At 35.2% G+C, this 21,081-nt stretch overlaps 1 protein-coding gene across 1 annotated transcript in view; it reads right to left on the minus strand.

Moving 5' to 3' along the window:
* Positions 1 to 1,632: 1,632 nt before the first annotated feature.
* LOC129364073 (CUB and sushi domain-containing protein 1-like) overlaps positions 1,633 to 21,081 on the minus strand; it is a 386,251-nt gene continuing 366,802 nt past the window's right edge. The window contains exons 69-75 of the mRNA XM_055036496.1: positions 20,290 to 20,352; positions 19,595 to 19,756; positions 17,573 to 17,685; positions 13,703 to 13,790; positions 13,359 to 13,485; positions 11,753 to 11,815; positions 1,633 to 9,610 (exon numbers count right to left, since the gene is read on the minus strand). Coding sequence (XP_054892471.1) covers positions 9,451 to 9,610; positions 11,753 to 11,815; positions 13,359 to 13,485; positions 13,703 to 13,790; positions 17,573 to 17,685; positions 19,595 to 19,756; positions 20,290 to 20,352 — 776 coding nt within the window. The 3' untranslated portion in view covers positions 1,633 to 9,450. The remainder of the gene's footprint in view (positions 9,611 to 11,752; positions 11,816 to 13,358; positions 13,486 to 13,702; positions 13,791 to 17,572; positions 17,686 to 19,594; positions 19,757 to 20,289; positions 20,353 to 21,081) is intronic.

Raw genomic sequence — 21,081 nt, forward strand, 5'->3', positions numbered from 1 at the left:
GGCATTGTAAAATTAAATTTTCCAGCTTTAAATCCTGTTTAGTATTTGTGTTTGCATATGTTGTTTACTCAGGAGTTTTTCAGCAGCTTAGTTTGTGACTTTGTACTTTATGATGTTGGCAAGTTGCAGCTAAAAGTCATTATCTTGTTCAGTAGTTTTTATGTAGGCTTTTGTGGATAATAACTTCTTGGTTAGAATTTCTTGGTTGCACAATTTTGTAAAGATGAAATTTATAGTGCATGCCGCCATAAAATATACAGAAAGCAAAAGAAAGTCTGGTGACATGGGAGTAAAATTGATTCCAAATATGAGATTCTGTTTATTGACTGGGAGCTGTAGCATCACCTGCTTACAAACACAGACAAATCTGATCTCCTTTTGTTTTATTTTAATCTGAGGATTAATTCGCTGTGATCATATTCTTCAGTCAGTTGCGGTTAGGCATAGAGTAATTGACGCACTGCTCAAAAACTAGTGGTTTCAACACAAACAAGTAATCCCCATGAATTAAGCAAGTTGTTCTGAGTTAAGACGATCCGACACATTTTTTCTCTTCTCCCATGTCACCAAATAAAGTAACACTGATGACAGTTTTCACTTTTCCCCAATATAAAAGACCAACAGGATACAAAAAGTTTCAAGATTTTTTAGCTTTTGTAGTTTTCAAGTATTGTGCACACTTACATCTTCTATGATCATATCAGAAGCAGGTGTAAACATTAACCACCAGGCTTTTCATGACATCAGTCCTGTGACATTGCTTTCCAAATGGTTAATTTAACTGGTCTGAATGTGAACAATACTCTATATCGCATTAGTAATCCAGTTAGAGAATGAAAATACCATGTGTGCAGCGACGTCATCTGAATCCAGCTCCTTTAAAGTAAACTTAATTTGATCAAAAAAGGGATGAAAACCTTTCCAGTAGCACATTAACTGGAAAATCTTGTGATCAGATGCTTCTCAGATCAGCTCCAGTTTCACCTGTCGGCGTATCCAACATGTTTTACCTCAGCAAACAAAGATATAACATTGTGTGAGGTCACTACCATTTATCATGCACCCGTTTTGTATGTCGCATGTGTAAAGCCTGTCCTGTGTTAATGTTACCATGACACTGTCTAATTGTTATTTTTCAAATTTTAATTATCACCCGACCATCTTAGACTGAACGTTTAATGATTGCTGTAAGGGCTATAAATTACTTACAGAAAATATGGCCGACTCTTTTGCCATCTCAACCATTCCAATCAATAATGAGTGAATCTGAGCAGACAAAGGATTTGCATAACATAGAATAAGATTAGGCATATATTTAGCATTGATTCATTGATTTTACATTTTTGTACCATTTAAATGCATTCCGTAGCAGCTGGACTTGTATGCAGTATAGATTTGACAGCCTGGCTTAACTAACGTAATAACATTTGTCATCAACAAACTAGCACAAAATTGTCTTTAAAACTTGTATTATAGAACATTCTGCAATTATATTCTGTGCTGTATTAGAAAAAATGTTTCTGGACTATAGGTCCCATTCTTGGTTGCAACAGAAAGAAAAGGTGTAAAACCACTCATCGAACAATAGGTCAGTGACTCAAAGAAAACCGCAGTAGACAACTTGGGTTATGATATAAAAAAAACTTTATTCTCAAATAATATCTCCAAAATATCTGATAGATAAACGGTGAGTCTTGCAGGCTGTGAGGCTGAATGCACAAACTGTTATGTAAGTCTCTGTAACGCTCCACTGTGTGTTTCCCTCGTGATCATGTTGGAGGACTGGGTAATTCGCCTGAAGTACCAGTGTAGTTTTATACCTTCAAATTTGCTGCCAAATATTCATGATGCTACATCAAAATTTTATCAAAGCTCAATAATCCAAACAGATCTATTAAGCTAAAAGAGAGTTTACTCTTTTTTAATTTAAACAAATTTGAAAAAAAGAAGAAAAAATAATTCATCCAATTTTTTTTTATCTTTGCCTCTAAAAGCCATTCTCTCTGAGATATAAGAGCAGCTGTTACACAGGAACAACGTGTTATAAAGTTGGAATGATTTCAATTATTTCAACCCATTACTTAATACATGTGGTGTACTACACATGCACTGTCACTATTTCAAAGATTTTAAAAATGATGACTCAAGCATCAGAAACTCATGACTCAAGCATGACTCAATCAGAAATTTTAACTACATCATAAAAGCTTTAATGTTAAACAAAAGAGACATAAAATTAATCCCACTTTGCTGCATAAATGGTTTTAGACTCAATATTTTCTTTCACATTTGTTCAAAGTTTAATTTAGCTTCAGCTCTCAAGCTTTGTGTTCCTGTGTAAAAGCAGCCGTGACGGGCAAATAGGATCATATGAAACTTTGATATTTGATACTCAGTCTCAACCATAGAGCTTTACATGGTGTATAACAGTAAAAACATTGATTTCAATTAACAAGATTTTATTTGTACCTACATTGTTATTCATAAAAATTACAGCATGTTTAATAATTTGTTTTGATATTTCTTTTTTTTTTTTTTTACAAATCTCTTCATAAAAAATAGATTTTTGTACAAAAATGTTTTTTTTTTCTTTTGCACCTACTTCAAGTTCAGCAGCACATGATAATGGTGGTGAGAGATGACAGCGGTGAAAATGGAGGCATCACAAAGCTAGAAACAAGCATTTTAGATGACGACGACTTTCGGCTAAAGACGCACCATTTCTCAACTTATCTCTGTGCCACAGGAAACATAAAATGAAAAAAAAAAAAAAATCAATATATATGTATGTATTTCAGAATATTTTTAAGAGCACCAGCCACTACCTGCATGTTAACGAGTTAATGAGAACACATCTCTTCGGTTTCACTTCATAATTTTGTTTTGTATCTCAATGAAAAAGCTGTCATGTGCTCAACTGATAGTTATTCATCTTTTTAATGAAGAAAATGGGACTGCAGATAAATTCTCAATTCAGAAATAATAAGGTTTAGTTTCCATAGTAACATTATCCAACTAAAAATGTTGGGAATGAAATTATGCAAACAGAACCGCAGCTCCTACATGTGCAAGTGCCTAGTGAAAGTATTTTAAACCCTTAAATTATTTTCACATTTTGTCTCTTTTATAAATATATATTTTTTAAATCAATGCAGTACACAGCTACAAAGTGGAAGGGAAATTATGTGGTTTTCATAATCTCTTACAAATATATTTGAAAGGAATGAGACGCACATGTATTGTGTCCACTTTAATGGGACTCCCTTGGTAAATAAAATTCAGCCATTTGCTTTCAGAGGCAAACTCTATGAAAAATTAATTGAAAAATTTGCTCCATGAAGGCCTTTGTTTGTTCACTAATGTTGCGCAACATTAGTGAATAAATGCAAAATAGTGGTGGAATAGTTTGAACCACAATTATCTTGCAAAAAATTATTTCAATGTAATAGGTAACATTTTTGAAGAGCAATGTAAGGGACTAAGAAAACATGGAAATATTTTTTTTTATTAAACAATTAATACATAATTAAGTATATATAAAAATAATAGATGTTAAAAAAATTTGTGTGGAGAACAAGTAGCACTGAACAGGCCAGAAAGCTGGTCAGAGTTCACAGGAAGCTGTAAGTGGCTAAAAACAGGCATTTCTGAAAGAAAATCTGTTGGATTTCAGAATGGGTGTGAGGTTCATTTTCCAGCAGGTCAATGGCTCTGAATATACAGTCAAAGCTATAATGACTAGATCAAATGGTCAGATCAAAGCATATTCATGTGTTAAAATGGCAAACTAAAGAGTGGACCTGAATCCCATTGAGAATTTGAGGCAAGACTTGAAAATCACAGTTCAAGGATTCTCTCTATCCTTTTTAAGAGCCTGAGATACTCTGCACAGGAGAATGGGCCAAAATGTGTCTGAATGAGGAGAGTTGAAAGAAAAGTACCTTAAAAGACTGTAATTGCAAGAAAATGTGGTTCTACAAAGCATTATCTCAGAGGAACTGAATACATACGCAGACTTTGTATGAATGTTTAAACGTTATATCAGTTTTCTTCCACTTCGTAACTGCTGTATGCTCCACTTTGTACTTTATAAATATAAACATAAAGTCAAATTAAATACATTGGTAATTGTGGTTGTAATGTGACAAAAATAAGGGGTATGAATATTTTGCCAAGGCACTGTATGATATTTTAGTCTATATGGTGTCAGAACTGTCAATTCTGTGTTGCATTTGTAACCATATTTTGGAAAATTAAAATTGTATTCAGTTCAACAATTAAAACTGATTCTGTATTTTAAACATTTGAGTATATAGTAGGTAATTTATATAAACAACAGTAAAAATTGCCTCAAAATTGTGAAAAACATCAATCTTTTCAGTTACCAGCTACATCTGTAGACAAATGACTTGTTGACTTATAGTACATACATTAAGACTTTAACCTTCCCACAGTCCAAGTTTGACACTCATGAAGAGCGAGGCAATGGAAGTGTCCCATTTATGCTTATTATATTTACTTATTTATTTATTATCAGTTCCCAAAACGGAAATGAAAACTTGTAAAAGCACATGTGGGGTCAATCCAACTGGAACAACGCACAGAAGCTCACACAGGGTCTACTGGACCCATTTTGGACTGTGGGCAGGCTAAAATGATCAATACTACAGGTAGCTTTGGCCAAGTAATCTCTTACTTTTATATTTCTCCTGCTTGGAAGTAATGTTAATACCAGAACCTTGACCTAAATCTATGGAAGCATCCACCAAATATTGTCAGCATTAGAAGTGAGAATAGTTCCACTGATATAATGAAAAAAAGGCATTCTCATAAATGATGGAAAAGGGTATAAATGTTTTGGGTTTTTTCACAAGCAATATAAAAATAATAGAATGTACCTTTTGTACATTGTTTTTTGTATTTTCAATAACACCAGCGTTAGTTCCTGTCAGAAATAAACTTCTTGATTAAATGAAAATAATTTGAACTCTAAAGCCATCAGGCATTTGAATAATTTTGAGCCTAAATTTCTGTAAAGATGAAATAGTCCCACGCATCAAAACGATTCTTAATGTTATCTCACAGATGGGTCTCCACACTCTCTTAACGTCTGTGTTTGTCTCTCGCATTGCCCTTGACATTTCTCTCTCACTCGGATAAGGCTAGCAGGTTAAAAATACGCTGACTGTAAAGATCAGACATAAAAATAGACGTGATTACGGACCATAAAAATAACATAAATGGATAGTGGTTTCTGTCATGTTGCACAGTCAGTTTCTCACATATAACAATTACCTAAGAATAGGTTACGAGTTCAGCATTTCCTGCCATGGGCTTATATCTCTCCAGCACATTTTTAGATGTAACTGGGCCCACCTTTCACAGAAAAATCTGTGAGGGATATCTGTTTTTATAACAAAATGAAGTCAAATAGTGCCTGACATCTGTCACTACAGACCTGGTTGTCAGGGGAAATATTGAAACATTAGTGGGTGGAAAATCCTGTTCTGAGCTCAGCATGCATTGAAGTGTGCTTATAGAAATTTTTCAAAGACTAGACAGTCGTGCAGGAAACTCAGTATCTGCCAAAATGACAATCTGCATTATACCGTATTTTTATGGGCCTGGAGGATGTCAGATCTAACCGCGGTCGTGCAGTTACATTGTGGATAAACAAAACAGTCCAAATTCTCTCTTTCAGGCACACTAGGAGATCAGCTATCGCTCAGTAATTATAAAACTAGACCTTTTAATACGGTTTTGGAAACCAGCCTCTAATTTTCAGGCTCTATTATGCACTCCTGACTCCATAGGAAATCTACGCTGAATTAATCAAATCAATTAAAACCAGAAGCACAGAAAGCTCTCTCGCAATTAAAAAAAGAAAGAAGGAAGAGATGTGGCTCATGACTGTGAGCAGACGCTCCACTGTTGTTTACAGATGTCTTGTTTATTCCTGTACGGAGATATTGAATATGTCATCTATCTTGCTGAAATATTTTTGAGAGCTGCTCTGTTCATCAATTTTTGTTTCTTTGCATCACAATGGTTGTTTTACATAAAAACAACCATCTACACCGTCTATTCAGACTTGATCAGCATTGTTTAACGGCATTTCATTTTCAGCATTGAGGTCTGGGGCAAAGTCATTTTCCAGTAAATGAGGTGAAAGCCATAGTTCTGACAGTCTTCTCATACACGCTTTTGGGATATTTGAGTTCTTCAGAATAAGCAACTACTTTTAACACAACTTAATCTCTGTCATATATCTCCGCAAGAAATATGACACATTAGTTAGAAGATGTCATTATTTTGTCTGTTGGAAGCTCTTCTCTCTACATGTCCATAATCTACTCACGCATGAATTAAATTTTAGGGAATGTTTTTGTGGTTGTGCTGTGGATGGTGTTTGAGAAAAAAAAACAAAAAAATATGAAAAACATAAAAAAGGACAAAAAATAAAAAAACAAAACATGAGGCTTAACGCAAATACTGGATGTATAAAAATATTCTCAGAATGTTGTGGGTGAAGCATGAAACAGACCCTGGAAACAACAAAGGAGACACAGTGAAAGTAATTAAATCTGTTACATAAACCAAGTGCAGCAACTTTTGAAAAAAGAGTAGTATTTTGAGAAAACACTGCGAAAAATAACAAGCTCAGTGTTTGAAACTCGTGGATTTTCTTGAGTCCTACAAATTTATGGATGTCAGTAAAACATCTTTAAATTTTCCAGGAAATCGGTGGGATAAGTTTGTCCATAAGCTTGTATATTTGTTGCAGTGATGATCCAGCATACGTAATAAAGGATTTGACACACTTTCTGCTGATGAGGTATTTCTTAAATAATACGGGGATATAATTGCTGACAACCCTAAATGTGCATGTTGCCTTCCTTGTGAACTTGTTTGACTGCTGACCGCTTCTCAAACCAATCACAAACTCTCTGTGCTCTTTGAAAAGGCTGTTGCAACAAGACTGTGTGCATCAGATATGTAATGTGATGAAAGGATGCACAATAATAGCGGTGGAAAGGAACATGTGCCTTTTTAAAGATGGTTAGAGAAATGGTTGCGGGGATTTTCTGAAAGCTAATACTTAAAATTGTCCCATTTTCTAGAAAAAAGCTGCTAATTTATTCTGTGTAAATTGCTATTTTTTTGGATAGGCATTTTGCAAGTTATTGCAACAAGTTTTGAATGACTGTGACATTCTCCTTTTGTTTCTTCTACTAATTATATTGAAGCAAGTAAAAGCTTTCAGAAAAAGCAAGAAGCTGACAACATTTCCTGTCTAGTATCTCACATGGGAAACCCCACACTTCTGATTAGCTAGCATGTATGGCAACAAATAAACAACTGCTAACCGGGAGCGAGAAATATAAATGTGTATATACAAACACACTGTAACCCTGTATGTAGTCATATTGTCTTTTTAAAGATAGAAGCTTTTGAATTAAAATTCTTTTTTGAATGACTCCTTTAGCAAACCCACTTCTGTTCCCCAATCTTCTCTTCATTCCCTTGTCCCAATTGGGGCAAAAAAAAAAAAAACAAACAAACAAACAAAACAAGAACAAAAAAAAACTAAACAAAGAAATAATAACACTAGTGCAAAATTTGTGCGATTTATATAAACTTTATATTTTAGAGAGTCCCCAGCAGCCGTAGTTTGGGAAGTCCCAATGAGCCGCAGGGCTTTTGAACATACGAGTCTGTTCATCAATATCTTCACTGAAGAAAAATACCAGAAGAGACACATAGAGACATCTTGATGTCTCTGTTTCCACTCTAACATATCCATGTCTCTTTTTGCAGTTAGTTTGACTGACAACAGTGACTAACTGCACTTTTTTGTCTGTGTCCATTTGTCCAGTTGCTGTCAGTCAGCCAGTCTGTCAGCAAATCAGTTTATCTTATTTCGGATTTTGTGGCTGGAGAGTGCAGTGTAGAAAAGGAATCAGTCATCTTGCGGCTGATAGTCCAGACCAGAGTTACAAGAGAACAAATCATTTCCTGGATTTGGGCACAGTTGATTGCAGCAGTTGACAATCCTGACAGCTTATTGCCTCCAGGTTTCCACTTGTTAAGCCACCAAGCACAGAATTGTGGCGAGTCCGAGAAAAAACAAATGTTTGATTGTGTTTGACAAGCTTCTAGAAACCAGTCCATAGTCTGCAAAGGCATTACAACGCAATCGACTGGTTTTATGTTTCAAAAACTGAATTCTGTGCAGGACTTATTGGTGTTTACTATCTTCTAGTAATATTTGAACATGTTGAAAACTCGCTTAGCTTGGGATGACTCTTGGTTTTGGTGCAAAACCTTTGGAAAACATAATTTAGAGAGGCTTGATTTGCTATGTTTTAACCTATTTAGCTGCAGTGTACTACGGTGCTGTCATAAAAGGCATAAAAGTGGCATAAATTAACGAAAATTACAAGAATCCATGAAACAAATTGTTGTAATATCTGTCCACTAATAGTACCTAACTCTGTGATTGTCCTGCTTGTCGCTCAGCTCTCTAAATAGGCTAAAACATTTTCAAACTTAACTCCCATCTAACCCTGATTTTTGTTCACCAAATGTCAACTAGATTAATATTAAATTAACCCATTAAACTAATCATATCACTGCATTTGGTTTTAAAAAGTACGCAAATCTGTGGAACCGGCATGAGGTTCTAACACAAGAAAGACTGTAAAAGGTTCATTTGTCAAATCCAGAAGGACGGAAAGTCAGTGGGATGATTTTGGTCCAGTACCAGTGACTATCTAAGGTTTAATATGGGGTCCTTCTTATATCTGTGAGGGTATGAAAGGTAGACTAGGTGTATGTGCTTCCCCTGAGGGTGAAACCTCATGTTGGTCAAACCCATATCTGGCCTGCAGCGAGGAAGTTCATAAGCCTGTACCACTGTGCAAATTTGGCATGGGAGTGTGGGATGATATTGGAAAAAACTGCTGCTGATTTAATTATGTGACCCTTACTGCAGAGCTTTTTTCCAAGAAAAGGTAAGGGCACCTTCTTCAAACTTGATGAGCATGCTCTTAGCAGCCGTTCAACTAGCTATACCATCTGTATACATGCTTGAAATGCAAAAAGTAAAAATCAACTGTAGCTGAAGCAGTAATCTCCTAAAATCAGACTTTATGATATTTGATGAGGTCATGATTTACTGCCTTTTTTTGTTGTCAGTATCAACTATCTTCTCTGACTTTCTCCCTCAAACCAGAGCGGAAAAATGCCATCAGAGTGGAAGGAAGTGGAGTAGAGCTGCATTATTGTGAAGATTTTGCTGGCAGGGCACCAGCGTGTTACACAAAGGCTGCTCATGGTGACAAGTCCAGATATTAGGTGTGTTTGCTTTGTATATTGGTTACACCACTCAGCAGACCGCCACATGAAGGTGGTCTGAACCACTTTATGGGCAGAGACAGGTTTGCCCAACTACACCACAGTGCAGACTGTGTTCAGGGTGGTATCAAATCGAACCGCTTTAGCCTCCGTGGGCTTCATGTTGGTGTCATACATTGGATTTTCAAATGACGCCTGCCCATTGGAGCTCTCATGTCCGACATAGCCGTTGAATTGGACCTTTGGACGGGTCCTGAAAAAAAAAGAGAAGCAACACTGCATAACCAGTCCAAGTTTATCTGCTAACGTAAATCACATAAAACATATATAAAAACAAAGCCAGTTTTAACAAGGATTTCAAACATGAAATCCTAAACAAACCACACAATCAGTCATGTGCAGAGTTTTAATGACGTTAAATTGCTTTACAGTTTTGATTCCTTGCTGTCATTTTTTATAAAGCCTACCTTTTCAGGCTTAGTGGCTCAAAATAATGCAGAAAATGCTTCAAAACAATTTCTAAATGGTTCATAGATGTCAAGGTAAATATTTGTATCTATTTAGTGTCATGTCTAGAATTGCTCCCACAAAATTTTAGATTGAAATGTCTAGGTATGTGTGCAATTTTCAAAGCAAAGCTTATATAATTTTGCTTTAAAAATGAAAAGAGGCTTTTAAGTTGGATAAAAGAAGTAGTATTTTTGTGATTTTGTTAATAGTGATACTTTTTACTCTGATCTTTGGTGGTAAAGTGTAAACGATGGGGGAAAAAAGTTCTACTGCTAATAATCTATAAGAAACCAGATCATGTTTTAGTCATTAGTTCACATTAGCCAGGGTTGTAGAAACATTTCCATGCTTTACTGTGTTGATTTGCAATGCATGATCCCCTGAGCTCCTTTAATTTCACAGGAGTTCATAGCGAGATACATTAGTTCAGGAATAACTAGACAGTTTAACGCCTCATATCCGCTCAGAAATGAGAGGAATAACTTAAGAAGTTTATAGGTATGACTCCTAACTTTGTCCCTCAAAACCAAATCTGTAACGCTCAGAAATGCAAAGTTAAATTTATTTAGCATTCCTTTTAGATCTATTTTTAAACGAGCTGATTTGCAGTGATGACTGATCAGATTTAGGGAGAGGAAGTTATAAGTAAAAATGAAAAAGATTGTAGGGGAAAAATTGTAAAAGCACTGACAAAATATAGTGTCCAAACATTTCAAATAAGCTGGAATACATGTATTTTTAATACACATACATGTTCACAGCATGTATTTCTTTTTAAATTAAGATTTCAAACAGTGGTCTAACTGAACATTTAAGACTGACAAATACACTTTCCTAATTTGTCTGTTTGTTGCAGATTCCATTTTAGATAATCAGTTCCTTTAATCCTGTTAGATTTAATCACTTACTTCTACACCCTGTGGAACTATTTGCAGTGAGGAGTGCTGCTGCTGTTTGATTCTGACCTCATTAAAAGTGCGTGTATGCGTGTGTGCGCATGTGTGTGTGTGTGAGCAATGGTGGAAATTCAACCCTGGGGAGCCACTAAGCCTACCCTACATGTTCAAGCCATTACTTTACAAAACTGCGCACACCAACACATGGCATGGACCTCCCTGTACGGAAGAAGCTTAAATCACGGCACAGGCCATCGCTGTAGGTGCAAAACTTTCTTTCTATCAGAAATATGAAAAATGCCACACATAATTGTTCTGACAGTATTGTAGATACTATATAGACAAATGAGTCACAGCAGAAAAAAAAACTGCAGAGCACACACACATGCAAACCCTTTAGTTTCTCATTAAGCAACTACTTTACATCAGCATGTGAAGAATTAATTTATATTTCTGTCGGCTTGCCATTGTAGTGGTGTAGATGTTGAAGCATGCCTGCAGAGATTTAACTATACAGTGTAATGAATGCAAAGCCTCATACTGGATACACTATGAACAAACTTATTAATGCAAAAGCATATCAAAGCATATGAGTAACTTTACTCATTTACAATTTAAAGATTGGTCTTAATGACATCATGCTGACAGGGAGATGACAATGAGATCAAAGACAAAATAAAATGCCCTGATAAAGCTTTTAATGATTGCTGTTTGGACACAGTAGGGCTGCACTGCTTCAGAAAAACTTTATGTTATTTGTTCTCTTCTGAGGAGAAACATCATCCCAATTGCTCTTTGCTGATGCAAGTGATCCCAAAATTGTGTTTTAATGTTTTAATTTAGGTCCATATAATATTGTGCAGCCTTACTAAACAGCATGAATAACAGATTGCAAACTAAAAACAAGAGATGGGAAATTTAACAGAGGATGTGGCGGCGGGCGGAGGTCTGGTTGTTAGAACCAGATGGATGACAGGCACCAGTCTTACCTGCCGCCAGGCCCCCAGGTGTTTTTTGGTCTCTCATTGTCATCTGTGTCAGCAGACAATGTCCTGCATACAACCAGCAGCTTTAATGTACATTGATTTGAACTGCAGACTGCAACTTGCAATGTTGGTTAAACAAGACCTAGTAGTTTCAGTCGTATATGAATGTGCAACTGAAACACAACATCATCAAAGATTAAATTTATTTCAGTATTTTAATTTAAAAAGTGAAACTCCTATATTTTAATTAGAATATTATGTTAAAACTATGAAAAAAAAAATACTTGAAGCAGAAATGTTACAACTATGTTGTCCAGCACAGTCACTGACATTACCCTCAAAGAAAGTTACCCGTAAGGACATTCCTAAATGAGTTGTTTGTTCAAAGTGCTGCATACAAGCATTTTACAAGAAGTTAAGAGAAAGGAAATTATGTTTGAAAATGTTGGTTAAGAACAGGTATAACTGCAGCCGTGGGCGAACAATGAGGCAACGCTCATTAAAGACTTTGGGAGAGATTAACGATCTGTCAACAGCAGTTGGAGTCAAAAGAGCCTTTCACAAAACACCTCATGGCAGGATTAAAGGCCCATTTAACTGTCTACATGTGTTTTGTAAAAGGACAGATGTGGCAAGGGGGGTAAAAGTCAGCCCGTCTCATTACAGCTTCAGCTGATGTACATAAGCGTATGTGATCTTGTCAGGTTGAGAGAACGATGTCGGGATGACATTTGGTTTGTGTGGCCAGCCAGCCGCAGGATCGAAAGGCATGAACAAGACTCAGCAATCAATTCAGACAGCAATGGTTAGAAGGTGAGATAGATCATTTAAATTTGATGCATTTGGCAACAGCAGGAACACTGCCCTGAGTTTCTCTACTAGAATTGTTTTGAAAAGGATGGTTCAGGGAGACTTCCAATTCAGATTTTATGAACCGATTTCTCACGAGGCTGTTACTGTTCTATTAGAATTACTTTCTGTAATTATGAAAACTTCAATAAAAAGATCAAATTGAAATAGTTTGCTGTTTAGAATTAATCTAAGTTTCACTTCTGGAATTGAATAACTAAAATAGATTAAATGTTTGAGTATGTTTTAATTTGTGACAATGCACCTCTATATTGATGATGGTTATGTAAAAATTGGTATAGTTTCTACCTAAACAAATAATCACTTACACATTCCTGTATATGTATAGACTGTTTAGTAATCAATTAATGCTTTTTCTGAAAAAAACTTCATACATGCTTTAAAAGCCTTCCTGCTCTCAAACTTTGCAGGAGACCTTAAAAGGAAACTCAATAAGATTTTGTTCTTACTGTAGTAAATTTTTACTATATTCAGTTTTTGTGTTTTAAGTGTACAGAACAGACCCAAAACTAATGTGTAGAAAAGAATAGAAAAGTGTAGTTGTGTTTAAAATTAAGACTGATCCTAAGAATAAAATACAAATTAAAACTAACATACTTTCATAGAAACAGGCTCAGGTATCACATCCAGCACCTTTTGGAAGTGTGTTTACAGAAACAGAGGACAAACAGCTGTTTTGTATTCTGCTCTGCTGCTGGTCTGCTTTTTCTGAAGGATTGCTATTGAGACTATAGCTTACCTGTGCTTGTAGAGGTAGAAGGCAAACCCAGAGAGGATGAGGGCAAAGAAAGGAACTAAAATGGCTGCTGCCACAGAGCTGCTGTTCGTGTATGGGTTTGATGGATTCATTGCCGTGGTCACAGGACCTGGAGTCATGAAGAGACAAACCAACATGTACACACAAACTCTTCAACTCAAACACTTGATTCAGTTGGCTTCACATTTCTATTCAGTATACTCCTGGAAGGTTTGTTCTGAAATAAAGTAATCCCAAACAACACATTTTAAATGCATTATTTTAAATGTTATGTCGGCTGCATGATGTTATGAAAACGGTGTGTTGGTGCTGCCAAGCAGACCCACCTTGTCTTGTCAGAGAAAACTTGCCAAAGTCTTTACTGTGAATATGTCCCTGGTAAACAAAAGTCTTCTGGTCAGACTCCGCAGTGACCTGAAACACAAGACGGGGTTCAGGTTTTAGAAAAAAAAACATGTAAACAAATTCAAGCTTGTTTGTTTTTAGATAAGAATAATTTCATATTTCTTTTTCTAACTTGACAAAACTCCACGTGTTTTCAGTTTTTCAGGAATGCATCTTATGGCAAAAGTTGTAAAGAAATATATAGGTTAGGTATTATTTAAATTCATTTTTAAATATTTATACAAAAAAGTACTTAAAATTATCAATGTAGCAATACAGTATAGACCAAATGTGCATGAAATGTTTTCTTTTGTTTTTCTATTTTACCACAGTAACAGTTGACGCACACTAAAAAACAAATACACATTTTTTCACTGTCCATCTTATTCTCGACTATCTTCTAAGGATCTTCTAAGATGCTTGCGAAGCTGGAGGGAAAGTGTCATTATTTACAGTGAGACAGTAAATAATGAGGGCGGATAATGAGGTAAGGATACTGAGATAGGAAAACGATTTTACAAATGTAAAAATGTAGATAATCAGGAAATATCCCACAGTTATTGTCAAAAGCTTGTTGAGGAATACCCAGAATGTTTAATCTAGGTCACACAAAAGCAAACTTACCAAATGCAAAGGATGCAGGTGAAATTCTGACTAACCCTGATTCTCATTCTGGTGTATAGCAAATGTAAATGTTATTAATCCTAAGTGACCTAAAGGAAGAAACCTATTTTGAGTATGTTATGAATTACAGATTTAGCTGCTGATTTTTTTTCCTTGAACTTAACAAAAACTGCTTATGAGTCCTGTCTTTATATTGTTTTAAATAAAAATAGAAAAAGACAACAAATGCATTAATATCATAAATTAAAAACTGTTATCCACAAAATGTAGCTATAGTATGCTTTCAACATCACTTAGCTATTCTCTTAAATGTTTAAGCTCTCTCACCCCTCACATGGTCTCTGAAGCATCCAGGATTTTTACTCGGCTTCAAATAACACCCACAAAATTAAACTGACTGCCTAACTTTCTCTCCTTGGCATCCCCTAAATGGAAAGTTAATTTAAATGACTGATAACATCCAAAGTGTAAATACAGAAAATATAATCTATCCACGCCACAGGAAATTTATGAAGGCCCAAAGTTAAATGTCACAATAGTTCAATAAGAACCGAGTCCCAAGCCTGAGCCCTGCAGAGCGTTACATGCTGCAACAATTGCTTGGTGAGAAGATTAAGTTCCTGGAAGTCTCAGCTGCATGCCTGGGCCACTCATGGTGACAAAAAGGTATATTCAGCCATTAACTGGGGCCTCTATGACAGAAAGGCAATTGTTCACTCTACAGCAACCAGTAAAGTGAGAATTCAGAATCACCGCTATTTTTGTCAGTACAAAGAGCTGCAACACTACTCAGTAGTAATATTACATCAAGAAATGTAATGGATTGTCTGAATAAAATGAAAGCACACTTTTTTATTCCGATGGTGGATTTTTTTTTTTTTAGTAACCTATCATGCGTAGCTCCTAATTTAATTTTTAGAGCTGCAACACTCAAGCTAAACTACAAAAAGAGTGGGCATGGTATGATGAGCTGATCAAAGCCCTCAACTTTAGGTGCCACACACAGTTATTTAAAAACAGGCATCTAATTGCTAGCACCCAGGTTAATCCATTTCTCCTCATTAAGTCCTCTCTTATGGATGCACTGAAGAAACACAAAGCCGATTGAAAGCCATTGACAGAAGTACTGCGATCATGTACAAAAACTCGTAAATGACATGTGATCAAAATACATAAGAAGTAACACAGATTGTTTAATATGATTACTTAAACCTTGCTACCAATCCTTGGTTAGGCATAACTATGGACAAAACCTTTAATGCTTAGGATAGTGTTGTCCAAGACTTATACCATCAAGTCTAATCCATTAATTTATTATTTATCATCAAACTAATATGATTATTAGAATTAGTTAAAAATACTTGTTGCCTTTGTCTGTCAGGAGCTCTAAAGACTTTTTAAGAGAAAATTCTTAAGATGTAGTAATAATAAAGATATTTTGAAGCTAGAGCCATATTTAAAGTCTGTTGTGGGTAAGTGGGTGTCCTATGAAGTAAATTTAAATAAAAATCATTCAATTCATGGTATAATTTTATAATCATAATGGAAAGAAGATTTACCTTCTTTCCCAAGTGGCACTATGGGTAATACGGTAGTGAACAGTTCTGAGACGGAGCTAAGCAATGTGTCCGAACACACAGGGAGAAATTAATCTCAATCTACGAGATCTGAATTGAACTGGAATGTGTTTAATTCGTTTTCTTCACAGGATCACCTAACTAGAACACAGTGATTGCCTTAAGGTTCATGTGTTGGGTTCTGTAGTCATGCAGGACTGATTCGCTTTGCCACTTTGACATTAGCAAGCTCACAGTAATCGCAGCTGATAGCAGAAGCATTTAAGGTCACGACACAGTCTCAAAGAGGAGAAGAAGAACATGAACAGAGCCCAATGTATTATCATTTTCTAAATGGTAAGAGAAACTAAATCAGAATCACTCACGCTAACAGATATGAAATCTAAAAATACCTTCATCTAGGTTCAGGATCACCTTAAGAACAAACCACCCAGACACACTACACACTGCAGTGTGAGGAGAGAAGGCATGAGAGGTCATTAAAGGAAGAAAGTGAAAAAAATTGAATGAAATGCAGAACAGCATCTCTTCAGGACATGGATTTTCTGGGAAAAGACATTCTTGGGCAATATTGTTTGACAGAGTGAGGAGTGAAGGATTGATAATCTATAATCGTGTTTCCACTCTGCACAATGTGATGTTTTAATGCAAAATGTAGTTTTCTATGGATGTCTGCTGGATGTGTTTCCACAGTGATGTACCAAACAGCATCCTAAAGTGTGCCGTGTATGTTGTAAACAAAAAAATGGTTAATGTTAAAATAAATCCTGAGGGATTAGATTGTTGTGATGTTTTTTCCCCTTTACAGTGTAAAATGCTTTGATGTGAGTTTTTTCTGTTGTTGTCTTCCAAAAACAGCTAAAGGTAGAAGTCCATATTTTGTTTGATTATTATTTCCCACAAAGGTAAGCAAATTTTATTATTGTAATGTACAACAACTAACACAAGTAACTGGGTTAAAGTGTTGCTTGTAAACAAATATTCGAAAAACTTCAGCTGTGAAATGTATGAGTTACAGCTAATATGAGTGGTGGTGAAGTTTAAAGTAAGAAATGACCAAATTAAAATAGTGTGAATACTCCTCCAGAGAGAAAGCGGTATCGCATCAGAAAACTCCACTCATACTGCAATGTAATACTGTCTAGGTGAGTAAGTAATGCTTAATGGAGCCATTTTCTGGGTATTCTTATTTTTAGTGCAAATAAAAGGGGTCAAAGAATGCCCTCAGATAACAACCTTGTTCCTGGGAAGTCTTCCTGCAATTCAAATGCAATTAGGAATATCAACATCAAGCAGAATAAGCAGACTCAAACACTTAGACCCAGATATCCAACGCAGCATTAACTTCGATAAGAGTTATTAAGTAAAAAGTCACAACAAACAGAACAACCCCTTGGATGACATATTACTTTGATCATTCACTGTATCTCATTACCCCTGCAACAAACTGAAAGCTGAAAATTTGGATCCATCTTTAGCAAAGAGGTCTCGTTTTTGAGACAAGTAATAAAAAACAGACATGAAGTGCTTACTTTCAAAACATAAAATACTATTTTGCCATATTTGATTAAAGCCCTGCAAGTGCCTTTAATTAAAGAAGCTTTAGCTTACATATCCATCCATAGCCCAGTTGTCATTTTTAAACTTGCTGTAGTAATACTCTGTTGGCCCCTTCACTTGGTACACCTTCAACAGCAGCTGGTTTTCCTCTGACTTGTAAGTACCTAGAAAGATAGAGGCAGAGATTCAGATTGCATATGCAAACAGTTGGACTGGTGTTTAAATCTTACATAAATCAATGGCACATTATCTCCTGATTTGTGTTGGAACTTGTCAAAGTCGAGGACTTTGCCAAAAGAAACAAACACGGATAGGCAGGCAGGTGGTAAGCAAACAGATTTGTTTGTGACAGGCAGAGTAAAGGAGCCACCTTGACATTTCGAATGATCATCCTCTCTTTTTTTCAAAACGCATATAACACAATATGAGAGGAAAACATGACATTTAGCCTTTAGCAACATGTCTCTGTGTAAATACAGTGCAAACACAAAAGCAGCTGATTGTCAATGTGACAGCAGACACACAAGCAACTCCTAAGAAAAACAACTCAAAAGCCACACATTTATCAGCTTTAATTTGCAAATAATCACCTAAAAAATCATTTTCTCTTTTGATTTCTTTTATGGGCCCATTACATTATTCATTTTTTTAATCAGATAGTACATTCTCATTGGCTAAAAAATTTTATTTAATTCCAGCAAAAGAATCTCAGACCTAAGGGCACTATTTATGTGCTAATATTCATAAAAAGTGAAATTTTAGCTAATTTTGTTGCGAGCTGCATTCCACGGTTGGATAGTAATGTGATAAGGGCTGGGATTTATTAATCAAATAGGTCCTACAGTTTGTTTTCTTTTGACCTATTTGTTCTGCCTTGTTACTTTTCATGTCTTTGTTGGCCTACATTAACACTCTACACTGTGAAAAAATATAAAACAACCATTGATTTCTTTGTGTTTTACTTTCAGACTTTGTTGTAATCTTTTTAAAGAGAGTTTTCAGGGCTAAAACTATCAATAGCATCACATAGGCTACCTTCACACAGCAGGTAAATGTGACCCACATCTGCGTTTTTTTTTTTTTTTTGCTCATTTCCGACTGTTTCATGGCAGTCTGGGAACCCCAATTTAAATTTTTTTCAGCCTGAAAATGTTAAAAGTGCAGAACAGGACATTAGTAAAACTAAAACAAAAGAAAACCATAGGAAATACTATTTTAGAGCCAAAATACAGTTAGATCAAAGCCAGGCTTTGTTTTAACTTTCCAAGACAGAATGCTAAAATGACTTCAAAACAATTTATCTAATTTAAAATGTATTTTATCATATTTGAGCTGATGAATTTAACTCTTACACTCTTGCACTTTGAAGAACTGTTCGGTAAAAACGGCTTTACCTCAACAGCTTTAATTCCCGAGTTATTACTTATCACCTACACTGTCATTTGCATTTGCAGAATCTGTGTTAGAACTTTGTTTCTTTGTATGCCTTTAAAAATATATAACTATTCTTTCTATTGTTTTTTTACTCTCATACCTTGTAAAATAAATAGCCACATACCAGTGAAACTGTACTTATAAATGTATAGTATCACTGTACATTTACACTGGGGCATCCTGTACAGGAGGTTGCAAAACTTTAAAAACACAAAAAAGTGAAAATTTATTTTTATTTACTTACTTTTCTTCACCTTCAGAGAAATGTTCACATGTTGTTTATACTGGATTTAAAGTCCGTACATGAGTTCAACTTCTGGGGTGTCACTCAATTTTAACTCACTTATAATAAAATAGGTGTCACTTCATAAAAATAATTTTTCCACACACTGACTGTCTTTGAATATTTTTCTTGGTTCTTTGGGATCAAGGTAACATTATTTTCATTTATGTTTTATGAGATTTGATGCTTGCAACAGGATTCTGTAACTAAACACGCCAATGTAGCTCATGCTAATTGGTCTTTTAGCTCAGTTTCTGTCCTCCTTCCAAGTATTTTAAGAGTGAAATTGAAAGCATAATCTTAAATAAAATGACTTAAATAATAATATCTCAAAACCCAAAAATATACCCTTTTACCTGACAGTCTGATTGACACCCCGCTGGTCTCTAGTAACGTGACGTTGACTCGGCTGCTGGTAGCATTGAACCCAGTAACTGCAAAGGTGGTGGTCTGCCTCTTCCCTAAATACTCGTAAAAACCACTCCACTCAGAGTTTGGAGAGAAGACATCTGCTGGAACTTGGAAAGAAATACATGGATAAATAACAAGAGCTTAACCAAACAGGAGAAGTAATCTTTGACAGCTGCTAAAATATCCTAACGCAATATATTGAGCCTCTTCTTCCGTCACGACTGAGGGGTCAGTCTATGCCTCAGACATGACTCACGTCAAACAACGATGTTTCTGTATTCTTGCAAGAATCTCTGTGGTGTTTTTTCTCTTCGTACTGCCTCCTTCAAACTAAAGATTGACTTTGAAATAATTTATTTAATATAAAATGTGTTTCATCATATTTGAGCTGATGTATTTAACTGTTACACTCCTGAACTGTTCGGTAAAAACAGCTTCTACTGATCTGTGACCCATATAAGTAACATTCATTGCTACAGTGTCAGCATCTTTTCCTCCATGGGAAATTCTTTTTGAAACACTCATGCTTACTGAGAAATAATGTAATCAATTCAACAAAAAAGTGGAAAAAAACAATCAGCAATGAAGCAAAAACTCCTCAATTAATATTAATGTGCAGTTTGTAGTCCATTCTGCATACCACGGATCTTATTCTTCTGTATGTCTGACTCCCCTCTGCCTTTGGGATTTACTTTCACTCCAACTGAAATGAAAGACAGTTTAAAATTCAGTTCAGCTTGAATTGTGTTAAACTATTATATAAATTACATGTAAAGAGAAAGAAAAAAAAACATAAGAAAAATAGGAAGCTGCTTGTTTCTGTTAAAAAAGAAAATCATTTTGGAAACAATACTGAGAAGAGTACTGTTCAATTAAACATCAATTAAAATATAGTTGATGTTCATTTATATCAATAATTCAATTCACAAATTCAGATTCATTTTAAATACATCCATTACACACTATTGTGCTGTAGTTATAAATGTTTCCTCAATCACTGTGGCCTGAAAGCTATACAAACATAAAATTCAATTTCTTTGATTTTTTTCAGATTTTATGAGATCAAATAAATTAGTTTTCATACAGAAATGTTGATGTTCGAATCGTTTTCTTTTTTGGCCACATTAAGATCAAGAAGGTCTTTAAAGTGTTGATTGCAGTGAAATGTGTTGTTAAATTTACCCATTAAACTGTTAAAATATTAATAAATAGCTGTCTTAATGAGAACTTCATGAAAATAAATATTAAGCACAGTTTCACCTTAATGTAATTTGGCAGCATACAGATAAAACTTCTGGGTTTGATTGATAAAAGAAAAAAAGACAGTCTTCAGTTTCATTATTCCTTTTCATTATCATGTTGAAAAATGGTGTATTACTTGGCTCTATCTATATATCTGATTTTAAACCCAGGATAAAACCATTTTAAAAGT

This window comes from Poeciliopsis prolifica, unplaced genomic scaffold, assembly GCF_027474105.1.
Source record: "Poeciliopsis prolifica strain line A6 unplaced genomic scaffold, Auburn_PproV2 SCAFFOLD011, whole genome shotgun sequence".
NCBI classification, from domain to species: domain Eukaryota; kingdom Metazoa; phylum Chordata; class Actinopteri; order Cyprinodontiformes; family Poeciliidae; genus Poeciliopsis; species Poeciliopsis prolifica.